The following is a 15,178-nucleotide window of genomic DNA, read 5'->3' on the forward strand; positions in this document are numbered from 1 at the left end:
TTCAGCTTTTAATTCTAATAGTAAATGTTTTCGTCTCTCAATGGTAACTTTCTTCTCATTTAACTAGGTACAAAATCGAGCCAGCATCTTCAATTTTTAGTTTTCGTGTAAGGATAGCAGACATTTGAAAAATTACCTTTTTTTCTATTAGTTTAGCGTAGCACTAGAATTCCTCCTTTTATTGCTGTCCTGCCACAGGCCCAGATCCTCCCTTGTTGGTGGAGAAACGGTAGTTGGACTAGAAAACTTGAGGTAGATTCTAGCAGCAAGCTCGGTTCTCAGAACTACATTTCCCACAAACGTGGACTACACTTCCCATGAGGGCTCGGGCGCCTGCGCAGACGACGCACAGCGACAGCTTCCTGTCTCGGAAACGCGGCGCGGCCGGTTACCGGAAAGTAAGTGTGGGATTTTTGGGGTGGGTTACTTTCTGGGTTCCACAGGGGAAGGGACAAATGGACACCTTGCTGAACAGTTGTCTGTTGTCTTCTTTTTGCCCTCTTTCACATACTTTGGTCTTTTCAGGAAAGCATTGCTGTCTGGAAATGAGACATCGCTTAAGACCATGTATTTTTCTTTTTGTGCCTGGTACTTTTCTGGAGCTCCCGGCGGAAACTCGCCGCAGTCGGGGCGTCTTTAATTCCGTTGTGACGGGAGCTTCAGTGGTCCTTGTACTGTGGAGTACAAAAGTGCTCTGCTGCCCCACTTAGAACTGGATGCTCATTAAACAGTAGAAGTTGAGAACCCAGGATTATGTGGGAGGCTGTGGCAGCAATTTTCAATTTTGGGGTATGCCTTACATACAGAGCACGATTGCTTTCTAGTGATCATAGTGCGTGTCTGCTAATCCTTTGGACAGTACTCCCTCTTCCCCCCTTTGGATTAATATAAAGTTTATCAAGAGGAATGCTATTTGTGTTAACCCACTGGTTCCTGAGATTAGAACTTCTTTTTTTTTTTTTTGGAGACTGTCACCCAGGCAGAGTGCAGTGGCGTGATCACTGCTCACTGCAGCCTCGACCTCCTGAGCTACAGCGATCCTTCCACCTCAGCCTCCGACTAGCTGGGACTACAGGCGCGCGCCATCTTGGCAGGCTAGTTTTTAATTTTTTGTAGCGATGGCCTCGCTCTGTTGCCCAGGTTGGTCTCGAGCTCCTGGCCTCGAGCGATCCTCCGTCTTGGATTCTCAAAATGTTGGGATGACAGGCGTGAGTCATGGCGCCCGGCCCAATGTATGGAACATCTGGTGATGGCTGTTTTAGTTTGTCATTGGTGCTTAGGGGACACACGAATTCCCTCTTTGTGGTCACCTGGCAGCCCTGGCCAAGGTATTACCTTAAACATCTGCTGGGAACTACTGCACTTCACCTGAAGAAGGATAAGGTGTGCTGGAAGAAGCACTGTAGTGTACCAAGTCCTGTTTTTGCCACAAATCTGCCTTATAACCAACTAGACTCACTCTCTGGCCTAGTTCTTTAATTAGCAGGGGAGATGAACTAGTTAACTTTGGAGACTTTGGTAATATTGGACTTTTGAGATCCAAATAAATAATTGGAGTTTTGCATGTTAAAATCACCATATAATTTTTGACCTCATAAAAAGCCGAGGTGTAAATACAAATTACCTTTAATCCCACTACTCAGGAGTTAGGTTTTGATCTTTCCGTGTGTACTGAGATCATCCTGTGTTTATATTTCACTTAATTTGCACCTTCCCATATTACTTTCCCCAAGATTCCCAATGACTATTGAATATTCTAATATCTTTAAAAACATTTACTGTTCCACTGTTGGTGGACAGTTTGCAGTTTCTACTTGTTTGCGGTGAGTATATCCTACATGTATCTGAGTTGTTGATTACTTCTTTTCCTGACAAATGCCTAACAAACAGAACTGGGTGAATATGTGAATTATGTGGCTTTAAATGTTATAGGGAAAGTGATTTTCGCAGATGGTAACGGTCAAGGTCATTCACCTTTATGTTAGAGCTTTTTCTCTGTGAACAAGCAAACTGTGCCATCATTCTTCTGGCCTCTGGTGTTAAAACTGACTTTTAGGGCCGGGCGCGGTGGCTCAAGCCTGTAATCCCAGCACTTTGGGAGGCCGAGACGGGCGGATCACAAGGTCAGGAGATCGAGACCATCCTGGCTAATACGGTGAAACCCCGTCTCTACTAAAAAATACAAAAAACCAGCCGGGCGACGAGGCGGGCGCCTGTAGTCCCAGCTACTCGGGAGGCTGAGACAGGAGAATGGCCTCAACCCGGGAGGCGGAGCTTGCAGTGAGCTGAGAGCCGGCCACTGCACTCCAGCCTGGGCGGCAGAGCAAGACTCCGTCTCAAAAAAAAAAAAAAAAAAAAAAAACTGACTTTTAGATTTTAGATAGTCCCCGTTGGGTTAGAAATATCAAGAACAGATAAAGTACAATTTAAGGTGAGCAGAATTCATATTTTGATCTGCACCCACACAGGCTAGGTAGGTTCATATCGGTATTTAATTTTGCATCTGATTCCAGATGTTACTAGTTTGAAATCCTACTGGAGTAGGAATAGTCTTCCAAGTGATGCATAATTCCTACAAAAATCTTGGGCAAATTATAAAAAGCATGGTATTCCAGAAAAACAGCTGGCAGGCAAAATATTTTTGAAGTAATTCTGAAATAAAACAAGTTTGAATCCTGTATGTTATATGGTACTACTGTTTTGGGGCATTATTTAAGTAAAACTACTTGGATTTGTTGTATACCTTTAGTAATGAGGGCTATGTTGTAAACCTCTCCCATCCTTTAGGACTGTGTAAAAGGCAGGTTTTTGTTCCTTCTTATGAGCTCTCATCATAGCCCAGGTTCAAGATCATCTTAGGCAAGTATTTCAATAATGTTCAAGTTCATATATTTCCAAAATACTTTAATTGATAAGTGTAATGCCCAGCAACTTAAAAAACACACATTAAAGCACAGCAACTCACAATGATAGGTAAAAAAAGGTTACAGGACACAAAGGGCCCTTACTAATTTGACAAAATAGGAAGACCAGGTCTGTTGTTCTTTCTGATGATTTATCTTGCAACTGCTGGATTTGAGTGGCAATTTGGAAGTATTATCTGATACCAATGTGATATATAGCTAGGAAAGACCAATGATAGGTGAAGTCCTTATCGTAAGATGTGTCTAAGAGCTTTTCAAGACAATTGTTTCTATTTAAAAGGAAAGATATAAAGAGCTGGGTTATCTCAAACAATCCTGTGAAAGAAGTTTAAAAAGACTTAAGAAGGAGAAAGAGGCAAGGGAAGCTTCCTGGGTATGACACCATTTGCAAGGTCACAACGAACACCCCAACGGAGTGCAGACCTTTTCTTCTCTGTTGGTACTAGATAATTGTTTGGGACATATATGTGCTGAGGTTTGGATTGGGGTTCTGCTCGACAAAGCATCTGCTCTCGGACGCCCCAGCGTAATTCCTTCCTATGATCTTCACCAGGTAAACGTATTGAGTCCCAGTCCCGTTTGTACTCAAAATACCGGGCTACCCGGTCTGTCTTGCCCCGGTTTCGGCTTAACTGGTCCAGCTTTGGGAGAATAAAGGACTTGGGTCTGCTGGCAACAATCAGGTCTTGTTCGTAAGCTGGAGAGCCCATTCCTTCTCTTTGTAGAGAGCAAATGAACTGATCTTGAGAAATTCCTTGGTATTCATGTGGTGGATTAAATTTTTGTGAAATATCAAATGAAGATTCCTTGTCTTCCTGGAACTGCACATTCATCAGCCTTTGTCTTAAGTCCCAGAGACCCTGATCATTTTCTGTACCAGATTCTGATTCACTGATAATCGACTCATCTGTTACTAATACTTCCCCATCTGGCTTTCTACGCAGCACCTTTCTCTTCATCACTGGCTTTCGGAGTCTTTGGGAGGCCTCAGAGACTGTTTCTGAAGTGACATTACTTTCTACATGTGGGTACTGTAGTTGCACAGGAAGAGCAGGTCGCTTTCCTGGGGCTATTGAAGCTTTACTATAGGGATCATATTGGATAGATTGGGCTTCTCTCCTAACATCTCCTTCACCCTGCCCTGCACAGATGTGGGTAAAAGCTGTAGCAGCTGCCAACATTCGTTCTTCTGGATCCATATTAGCCCACATTTGTCCATCAGGTAGAAGTTCTTCCATTGCTTCCCCTACACTGTCGGACCTTCTGCAAGAGATAACATTGGTCAGCTTTCTGATAATAAATACCCAGCTCATAAATTGCTCATTCTCTTCTATTTTATAGCAGTCAAGTGGAGAAAGAATGGCTAAGGCAAGCGTAAATTCAATACAGGGTAGCAGCAGAGCAGTGTAGAGGGGCCTTAACTCAGTTCTAGGCAACCTATTACCTGCTTTCATTTCCACTCTTACTCCTGCTTTCTACTGTCTTGCCATCTTCAGGTCCTAAAACAGGACAGTATAGTTCTGGCATAAGAAAAGCTTGAAACTACATGATATGGGGCATACTGCTTAATGTACACTGTGTAACAGGTACTTAGGAGTGGGATTATCTGCTTTTCACAGATGAATAACACGAGGCACAGAGAAGTTAAATAAGTTGCCCAAGGTTACTCAGCTAGTAAGTAGTGGAGCTGAAATTCTAACTCAAGCAGTTTGGCTTCAGACTGAGTCCCCACTTTTAACCATAAAAGAGTGATTTGATCTTAAAAAAAAAAAAAAAAAGAATCACAAAAGCAGTGTTGTGTTCTCACACACACATATAATGTGTATACATATATGCATACATATAATTTCTATGTTTAGTAATTTTTTTTTTTTTTTTTTTTTTTTGAGATGAAGACTTGCTGCCACCTAAGCTGGAGTGCAGTGGCACGATCTCGGCTCACTGCAACCTCCACTCCCAGGTTCAAGCGATTTTCCTGCCTAAGACTCTGGAGTAACTGGGACTACTACAGGCGTGGGCCACCATGCCCAGTTAATTTTTGAATTTTTAGTAGAGACAGGGTTTTACCATGTTAGCCAGGCTGGTCTCAAAACTCCTGACCCCAGGCACCCCACCCGCCTTGGCCTCCCAAAGTGCTGGGATTATATGCGTGAGCCACCGTGCCCAGCTGTCTTAGTAATTTTAACGCATCTTAAGTTGCCAGCTAAATTTATTCTAGTGTCTGAAATAACTTAGTACCCACATCAATCAGCCACATACCCAATGCTAGTTTCCTGACTGGATCTGAGATAGGTATCTACTTGTCCACTATTTCCTGTGTCCCCACTGTTTTTCTTTTTAAACCAAAAAACGAATACATGCACATGATAATTTTAAGCAAGGACGTTCCCTCCCCCACCAATTTTTACTCTCAAAGGCAATTTCTTATGATTATCCAGAAATTTTCCATATTCACATGTACATTTATTTTTTTATACCATAAAGGAGAACACTACACAACTCTTCTGAACCTTAAAGATAATCTTGGTTATCCAGCTATATCAGCACAGGCTGACCTTCATTTTATGTTGCGCGGAATTCCAATGTATGAATATACATTTATTCAGCCATTCCCTTACTGTTGTAATTTAGGTTTATAGGTTTACTGATGCTAAAATGAGTATCTTGCAAGTTTTTATCTATTTGTGCAGGCATATGAATGGGTTAAATTTCTAGACATGGGAGATGTGGGCCAAAAGGTATGTGTATATTCAATTTTGAGAGCTGTTGCCAAAATGTTTACCTCCAAAGAAGCTGTATTGACCATCTATTAACAGAGCTTGTTTCTCTATTCCCTCTCCAACGTGGTATACTATCAAACTTTGTCTTTGCAGTCACTTCCTTGAAAAATAGTTCATATACTTTTGCATTTATTTCAGCTGAGTAAAATTGAGCATTTAGAAATTTTTTTAACAAATATTTTATAAGCTTTTTTCTTTTTGTTCGAAATGCTTGGTCTTTGTCCATCTGACTCTCAAGTTGCTGGATTTTTTTCTTTTTCATTAAAACTGATTTATATATTCATGAAATACTTACATATTAAGGAAGATAGCACTTCACCATCACTTTTCTTCTCAGTTTGTTGTTTGCCTTTTGACTTTATTTTTTGCTGGCAGAAATTTTTACTTTTAGGTCACATCTTTTGTTTTTCTACAGTTTCTGGGTTTCTAAACTGTTTTGCTTAGAAATGCCTTTCCTACTCCAGAATTTAAGAAAAACGTTATTCCCTGTTTTCTTCTAGTACTTTCAGTTTCATTTTTTACAGTTTAAACTTTTAATCTGTTACAGATACAGAAACTCAAGAGTAAAAAACTAAGCTACCTACACTTACATAACATAGCCTTAGAACAGATGTGGAGATGGTTTTCTCTAACTGAAGTAACCATCAGTCACATTGTCTAAGACCATCCCAATTTTAAAGATGTAGTGTAGTTGTCCTCAGATTACTGAAATATAACAGGAATTTCTACACTGACATCTACATTACATCAGACTGACTTTTTAAACTATTAGAGGTACGGAAATCTAATATGCATTTAATTCAGCTTTAAAAAGGGGTCAGTGTGCTTAATTACCTTTTTTTCTCCCATCAAAAAGGCTTAAAGTGAGAAAATCTTGTCTCTAGCTTCTGCTTCCAATGTGAAATACAACCATCAGTAAGCTTCTTCAGTTAGGCTAGCTTCTACTGCACCACCTAATATTCATCTAACGAATATTAGATGATGGAACATACAAGTCATTTATTTGAAATAATGGAAAGCAGTAGAAACCCAGAGCAGACATAAGTAGCCCATATAAAGAAATCTTATGACTAGAGAATTGAATACAATGAGAAATCAAATGGAAATGTTTTAGAGGAAAAATATTTGTAACATCAGTCCTCAATCAATTCAGTGAAGATAGAGAAATGAAATGTATAGACATTCTCCCTAAATTTTGACTGCTTTAATGAAACCTTAGTAATGACAGCTGAATAGTTCTTTCCCTCTGTGAACTGGCCAGAAGGGATGGAAAAGAATATCTATGGATGATCAACCCACAATAAAGCTAATGCTTGTATCCCTGGAAAAGCAAAAGTATATTCTTTGGGCATTAAATTAAATTTTATATACCATTGGAACATCATCAAAGGAACTGGCACTGAAACTATTGTATCCCTTTGCTCTCTTTTCAGACAGCGTGGACCTGTATGATTCCTTTATTCCTGGGGCTGTTGCATCATGGCTGATAATGACACAGACAAAAACCAGACTGAAAAACTCCTAAAAAGAGTACAAGAATTGGAGCAAGAGGTGCAAAGACTTAGAAAGGAACAGGCCAAAAATAAGGAGGACTCAAATATTAGAGAAAATTCATCAGGAGCTGGAAAAACTAAGCGTGCATTTGATTTCAGTGCTCATGGCCGAAGACATGTAGCCCTAAGAATAGCCTATATGGGCTGGGGATACCAGGGCTTTGCTAGTCAGGAAAACACAAATAATACCATTGAAGAGAAACTGTTTGAGGCTCTAACTAAGACTCGACTAGTAGAAAGCAGACAGACATCCAATTATCACCGATGTGGGAGAACAGACAAAGGAGTTAGTGCCTTTGGACAGGTAAGGGCCAATACACTGTTTCTCAAAGCAAGCAATACTAGGATATTCTAGGTATACACACTGAGTACTGAGATTATTTGTGTCTCTAAAACCCAGTATCTTTGTCTAACTCCACAGGTGATTTCACTTGACCTTCGCTCTCAATTTCCAAGGGGCAGGGATTCTGAGGACTTTAATGTAAAAGAGGAAGCAAATGCTGCTGCTGAAGAGATCCGTTATACCCACATTCTCAATCGGGTACTCCCTCCAGACATCCGTATATTGGCCTGGGCCCCTGTAGAACCAAGCTTCAGTGCTAGGTTCAGCTGTCTTGAGCGGACTTACCGCTATTTTTTCCCTCGTGCTGATTTAGATATTGTAGCCATGGATCATGCAGCTCAGAAGTATGTTGGCACCCATGATTTCAGGAACTTGTGTAAAATGGATGTAGCCAATGGTGTGATTAATTTTCAGAGGACTATTCTGTCTGCTCAAGTACAGCTAGTGGGCCAGAGCCCAGGTGAGGGGAGATGGCAAGAACCTTTCCAGTTATGTCAGTTTGAAGTGACTGGCCAGGCATTCCTTTATCATCAAGTCCGATGTATGATGGCTATCCTCTTTCTGATTGGCCAAGGAATGGAGAAGCCAGAGATTATTGATGAGCTGCTGAATATAGAGAAAAATCCCCAGAAGCCTCAATATAGGTGAGTTAAAAACAAAAAACAAATGGCGCATGGCTGTAGTGCCAGCTACTCAGGAGGCTGAGGCAAAGAATTACTTGAAGCCAGGAGGCGGAGGTTGCACTGAGCTGAGATTGGACCACTGCATTCCAGCCTGGGTGACAGAGGGAGACTGTCTCAAAAACAAAACAAAAAAAAAAATGAAAAAATAGCATATCCTCTTCTCCCCCGTAATTATCTAAATAATGGTCACTGATTCTGCCTTCATGAAGCTTTAATCTGAATTGTAGAATGTTATGAACATGTAAGAGAGAGCAGTATATTCTAATTTCCTCTCATTGTTCTATCCCATGAGTAAAGAGACAGGTGTTTTGACCAGGCTCCTTAAGTAAAAGGACATTAATTTCTACATCTTTGTTGTTTCTGAATTTATGTTGAGGTATTATTGTTAGGATGTGATAAAATTAAAATGAACAAACTATTCATATTAAATCTTGCTTGTTTTATATTACTGAGTAGTCATCCTACTGTACTTCTGAATTTTTCCTAATTTCGTATTTCTGAAACGGTAGGAAAGAAAGAATAGTCAAGATTTTTATTTTGAGAACAGGCTGAGATAGATACCAATAATTTTACCCATACTATACAAAATTGCAATGCTATTAACAAATTTGGAAAAAATACCAGCTGTTTTTAATTTTATAGCAGTATGATGGAGCCATGTCTTGTTAGCACTGACATTTACCTACCATAGATCAGGTTGGTCTATGATTTGTTGCATTTTTCATTATTGTAATAAAGGTGTTCAAGGTTAGGGATAGTGAGATATTTTCTCAGCTATTAGTCAATATTAATATCAACGGTGACCTCCTACCTGGCTCCCTTAATGCAACTAACCGTTAGATTTTAAAAAACTGTTAGATGGCTGCTATGTATTCTCAAACTCTTTCTTTTCTCTTTTTCTCTAGTATGGCTGTAGAATTTCCTCTAGTCTTATATGACTGTAAGTTTGAAAATGTCAAGTGGATCTATGACCAGGAGGCTCAGGAGTTCAATATTACCCACCTACAACAACTGTGGGCTAATCATGCTGTCAAAACTCACATGTTGTATAGTATGCTACAAGGACTGGATGCTGTTGCAGTACCATGTGGAATAGGACCAAAGATGAATAGAATGACAGAATGGGGAAATGTTAAGCCCTCTGTCATAAAGCAGACCAGTGCCTTTGTAGAAGGAGTGAAGATGCGCACATATAAGCCCCTCATGGACCGTCCTAAATGCCAAGGATTGGAATCCCGGATTCAGCATTTTTTACGTAGGGGACGAATTGAGCACCCACATTTATTCCATGAGGAAGAAACAAAAGCCAAAAGGGACTGTAATGACATAATAGAGGAAGAGAATACTAATTTGGAGACACCAACAAAGAGGGTCTGTGTTGACACAGAAATTAAAAGCATCATTTAACCACAGACAATTTGCCAGGATCTAGGAACCACCTAATGGTAGGTGGACAGAAAGGAAAAAAAAAAATGTACTTGCAAGTACTAAGAATTCAGATGATCAGCTCTTAAAAAAAAAAAAAAGCAAAAAGACTAAAGCCCTATTAAGGAAGTTATTGCTTTAATAAGAAATTTCAAATACTCTCTTATCCCAGTCCAAAAGGATTAAGAGATTAAAGAAGCAAAAAGCAGTCGTAAAATGGAGACGTATTTACGTACACCTGGAAACCTGTGCCTTGTATTCAAATTAAAGCGTAATCCTGCAAGTATCCAATTTGTTGTGTTTTTCTCCCCCAAAGCAGATAAGTTATTCACTACTCATCTGAATTTTCATAAACTGCCTCACCGGAGTGTCTTATTTTCTAAGACAGAATTTAAGAGTATTAAATTCATTTAATTAAAGATTGGATAAATTGGTTTAATGCCAGGCACCTACCTGGAAGTTAACTAAATGAATAAAGCACAGTACCTTATCTTACAAAGCATATAAATCTAGTGCAAAGGTTGGTAAATGTTTTAGGCTTTGTGAACCACAAATGGCGTCCATTGCATACGTATTTTTACAATCCTTTACAAATGTAAAAAGCACTCATAGATCGTGGGCCATGGTGTTTGCCAAGCCTTGGGCTAGTGACTATAGGCAAGTTCTTACAGAGGAGATATTAAAGCTAAATCTTACAGAACAAGTGGGAGCCAGTTAAAGTGAGGATAACCACTTTAAGTGTGTCAGAAGGCAGAAGATACAGTTTGTATAAAGGGTTAGAGATGACAGGATATGCATTCAGGCAACTGTGAATTCTTTAATATGGCTGGAGAGTGACAAGAACATAGTTTAAAAAGGTAAGCAAAGGTCACATTTGTAGAGCAAAGGCATTCCTTAAAAAGCTTAGATTTTGCAGGGCCACTAAGAATTTACATGCCCAACAGAACTGTGTGGCAAAAATATTGCTCTGAGTGTTCTGTGGATGGGAAGAGGGCAAGATTGGAGGCATTGTGACAAATTAGGGGGCTGTTGGAGTAATGGAGGCAATGGATGATGAAATGGCCTAAAAGAGACTTCTAGTGAGGCGAACGGAGAGAAGTAGATGAATTTCAGATTAAGAAAGTAGAAACAACAGAACTCAGTGAATATGCTGTTCAACACTAGGGAGGCTTTCTAGATAACTCCTAAGTTTCAGATGTGAGCAAAATGAGCGGCTGGTAGTACCACATACTGAGAGAGGACAAATGAGATGAGGCTTTGCTTGTTCTCAAAGCAAAGTTAGTAAGTGACCCTCAAAATATTAGTTGTGAACACCAGTATTTATTCAAAAGAACTCAAAGTTGTCTTAAATACATTATCCTTGGCAGCCATAAAAATAATAAACATCAAAGTTTGAACTCAGACCTTCTTCCTCAATAATAATTTTCATAACTGCAGCGTGTGTTAACCACATTTGGAATTTTTACAAATGCTACTACCTCAGAGAACGAGTAATTTTGCAAACTTACATTTGAAGGCTTCTTGTTTATTCTACCTACAATGACTGTTTTGACTTAGGTAGTCACTAAATTCTTACTCTTCTAGATTGGATAGTACAATCTAGTCAACATTGAAAGGATTTTACTTAAGATCTAAGACCCTGATCCTCTAATTTACACTTCTACCATGTTTATGAGATCCAAAGTTTTACTTACCAACCAATAATTAGTTATTTCCTACCCATGTTCAAGACTCCAGGTATACAAATATGTTTTCTATCCTCCAGCTGCTAGTGCAAATAACACATGGGACAATTAAAAACAATACTAATATATAAATCATAAACTAATGCTGCATAATTGCTACAGAAGCCCAGCAGGGGGTGGACCACAGAAGTAAGACTTCACTGAAAGAGTTCCAGATTTAGGAAGTAAAATAGCATACAAAAGGTGAGGTGACCCTGTAGTACTGAAAAGTACATTATAATAGCTGTTATATCCTAGCAGAGAGGGAACCAGAAAATATCCCCATTTTAGAGAGGGGGAAATAGTAGTACAAAATTACTTAAGATTTATTCAAAATTGCCCATTGTATCATCCAAGTCTTCTGGATTTGAATCATTATCACTGCTTTTTGGGTCCTAGTCTATCAACACTTCATTATGCCCTGAGTATTCTTAAAATGTAATTACTTTGGCCTTTGATTTTGATTTAAAGATCCTCTTTTTCATGTAATCAATGATCATGGTGGAATAAAACATGTAAGTGCAAACCAAAGTTTTTTCTTCTTTCTGAATTTCTTACCTTATTTCAATGTATCTTGATTGGCATTTACATTCAATTAAAAAAAAACACCTAGAAAAGAAGAATAGAGCTTAAAAAAATTAACTCTGAAGCAGTGACACATGGAACAAAATGCACTAACCGAAAGTCATTGTTAGGATACTGTGTAGAAGCAAAGGAATCAGAAGATCAGGGTCTTAGATCTTAAGTAAAATCCTTTCAAGTTTGGCTAGATTATACTGTCCAATCTAGAAAAGTAAGAATTTAGTGACTACATTTTTGGTAGTTGCCATAGAAAAAGTCAAGACAGTCATCACAGGTGGAACAAATGGGAAGCCCCCAAATGCAACTTTGCAAAATTACTTGTTCTCTTAGGCAGCATTTGTACAAATTCCGAAGTCTCTGACCCATGGTAGGGACTAAATGTTAGAATAAAGGACCTATTTCAATAGGGTGTGAAATTTAAATGACACTTTTTATATATCTATACATAAATAACCATTTGTGAGACTCTGTTTGGGCCAGGAAGACTTTTGGCAGTAAAGCCAAAAGCTAGTTTTTTTTTTTTTGTTTTAATGGCATGTGTCCTACTATACAGTGATTAATGTGTTATTTCCTCTGCATTTCAACTGTGTCACACTCCTATTTTTTTCCTTGAACATATGAAGATGGTGTTTGCAAACAATAAATAAAATACAAACTTTAATAAGGTACATAGGTAACTGTCAGTTCCTTCTCTTTCTAATAAAAAAGATAGAATAATTCTTTCTCTTTAGAGGGAAACTTTCACATAAAAGCTAGAGCAACTTGTATTTTGTAAACACAGACCACATTGACCAAAATACCTAATGATATCTTCTCTCCAAAAATCTGTGACTCAGCATCCTAGGTTTAGCTAGTTACAATCAAAAGGATTTAAAGGGTAGAAGGGGCAAAGACTTTAAATTGAGATAAAGGAACTGGGTCAGTAGACTCTTACAGGGAGGCTATTGCAGTTATAACAAATTTCTCTACCTCTGGGGAGGTAAGCAAGCTGCTTAAAGAATCAGTATTAAAACAAAACATCCTACCACAAAGGCGAACAATACCATAATGAAGGCAAAAGAGACAACAAACTGGGAGAAATACTTGTAACAGGTTTAAAAATCAGTAATTTGAATTCCTCTTAGAACGCTGTTAAAGGGTACACATATCAGTAAGATAAGGGAGAAAAGACAGATGCTTTACCAAAGAAATAATAACTAATGAACAGGCTGGGCACAGTGGTTCATGCCTGTAATTCCAGCACTTTGGAGGCTGAGGTGGGAGGATCGCTTGGGGCTGGGAAGTAGTTTAAGACCAACCTGTGCAACACAGCAAGACCCCCATCTCTCAAAAGAAAAAAAGATTAGCTAGGTGTGGTGGCGTAAGCCTGTAGTCTCAGAACCATGGGGGCTGAAGCAGGAGGACCGCTTGAACCCTAGAGTTTGAGGCTGCAATGAGCTATGATCTGGCCACTGCACTCCAGCCTGGGCACAAAGTCAAAGTCTTTGTAAACAACAACAATAATAAACAGAAAACATGTTCAATCTCAATAATGTGTATAAAAGCATTAAGACACCATTTCAGATTGATAAGATTTTTCAATACCCAGTGCCGGCGAGTGTGTGAAGAAATAAAAACAAGCATCCTTATTCTGCCCTGTGTGTTGGGGATAATCGGTTTTTCCAGAAGGCAGTTTGGGATTATTATTGTTTTTTCTGAGTCGAGTCTCTGTCGCCCAGGCTGAAGTGCAGTGGCCTGATCTCAGCTCACTGCAACCTCCGTCTCGCAGGTTCAAGCGAATTCTCCTGCCTCAGCCTCCCAAATAGCTGAGAGCACAAGCACCCGCCACCACGCCCGTCTAATTTTTTTTTTAGTAGAGACGTGGTTTCACCATATTTGCCAGCTGGTTTCAAACTCCCAATCTCAAGTGATCCGCCCGCCTCGGCCTCCCAAAGTGCTGGGATCACAGGCGTGAGCCACCGCGGCCGGCCTGAATTCTGATTTATAATGCCAAACTGCCCTCTAGAAAAAACGGACTATTCCCAACACACAGGGCATAAAGGTGCTTGCTTTTATTTCTCCACTTTCTCACCAGCATTGGGTACTGAAAAATCTTACCAATCTAAAAAGATATCTTAATGTTTTCCTTTGCATGCTTAGTGAGATTGCATACTGTTTAGAATAGAAAAGATTTACTTCCATTTCGGGGTTCCATGCGGCAATTCACAAAAGCTGCAGCTAGAAGGCGACAAGACACGCTCCGCCTTCCAATGGCAAAGCTCGCAGTCGCCCCACCTGGCCGCGGGCGTGGCTAGGACCCGGGTCGCCAGCGGCCTTCGGGACTCCGCTCCAGCCCCGGGGCCGTCGCCGGCCTTTGCCTGGTCCCAGGGGAACGGCCCAGAAGCTAAGAGAGACCACCAGGACAAAGACGACGGCGGCCGCGGCCAGTGCACACCATGACCTACAGGGGCCGCGGCCCGCCGCGCACAGCGCCTGTAGCTCACGCTGCCCGGGCCGCCTTCCTGATGAACGTAGAGATTCGGGACTGCTTGCCAGGCAGGACCTGGAAACCAGGGAGGGAAGCTGCCACTCTGCACCATCCCGACGGTGGGAAAAGGAGCTAGAGCTCCGGCGGCAGTGGGGCGGCAGTCACCAGGTCCCCGCATCCCGCCGCTTCCGGCCTTCGCCTGGCTTACCCGCGTCCCCGAAGTCCACTCTCTACACCGCGTCCTGCCCGCCGCCAGCAGAGCACCGCAGATTCTGTTAGCGTTCACGTAGCTGGCGCAGGCGCACTTCCCCCGCAACACGCCGAGCCTGCCGTTAACCGCCGGCAGCTGAGGTTTAAATCCCGAGAGCGAACCGGCGCCCTTAGCCCCGCCCACCGTCCCTCTTATTGGTCCTGAGGGTAAACGTCCTCCAAGTCTGCATCCTGATTGGCACCCATTTTCTCTTGGCCTCCTCCGCAAGCGGGAGCACGCCCGGGATTTCGCATGCTGCCTTAAAAATGGATATCCGAGCCTGCCTAGCTGAGGCGTGCGGGCAGCAGTTGTTGCTGCGATGCCTCCGGTGTAGTAAGTCTGGAAGGGAGGTTGGGCCCTCGAAGAGAAAGAGAAAACCCTCAAACCTTGGCTAACGGCGAGGTAGCTGGGATTTTGGAGAGGCCGCCTAACGTTCTGCCACCTCAT

At 41.0% G+C, this 15,178-nt stretch overlaps 2 protein-coding genes across 5 annotated transcripts; one reads left to right on the top strand and one right to left on the bottom strand.

Annotated features, from left to right (window-relative positions):
• Positions 1-348: 348 nt before the first annotated feature.
• On the top strand, positions 349-9,994 carry PUS3 (pseudouridine synthase 3). Its single transcript, XM_010353002.2, has 4 exons — positions 349-398; positions 7,138-7,561; positions 7,679-8,244; positions 9,189-9,994. The coding sequence occupies exons 2-4, from the start codon at positions 7,184-7,186 to the stop codon at positions 9,688-9,690; spliced, it is 1,446 nt and encodes a 481-aa protein (XP_010351304.1). The 5' UTR covers positions 349-398; positions 7,138-7,183; the 3' UTR covers positions 9,691-9,994.
• Positions 2,891-14,816, bottom strand: HYLS1 (HYLS1 centriolar and ciliogenesis associated). Of its 4 annotated transcripts, none has more exons than XM_030918298.1 (3): positions 14,690-14,816; positions 11,991-12,041; positions 2,891-4,184 (listed from the first exon to the last, which is right to left on the bottom strand). In XM_030918298.1, the coding sequence occupies exon 3, from the start codon at positions 4,160-4,162 to the stop codon at positions 3,263-3,265; it is 900 nt and encodes a 299-aa protein (XP_030774158.1). In that variant the 5' UTR covers positions 4,163-4,184; positions 11,991-12,041; positions 14,690-14,816; the 3' UTR covers positions 2,891-3,262. The 4 variants fall into 4 exon arrangements, with proteins under 4 accessions (XP_030774158.1, XP_030774157.1, XP_010351302.1 ...); XM_030918297.1 differs by having other exon boundaries at positions 2,891-4,187; XM_010353000.2 differs by lacking the exon at positions 11,991-12,041 and having other exon boundaries at positions 2,891-4,187.
• Between the last annotated feature and the right edge of the window lie 362 nt (positions 14,817-15,178).

The sequence above is a fragment of the Rhinopithecus roxellana genome, chromosome 15 (assembly GCF_007565055.1).
Source record: "Rhinopithecus roxellana isolate Shanxi Qingling chromosome 15, ASM756505v1, whole genome shotgun sequence".
NCBI lineage: Eukaryota > Metazoa > Chordata > Mammalia > Primates > Cercopithecidae > Rhinopithecus > Rhinopithecus roxellana.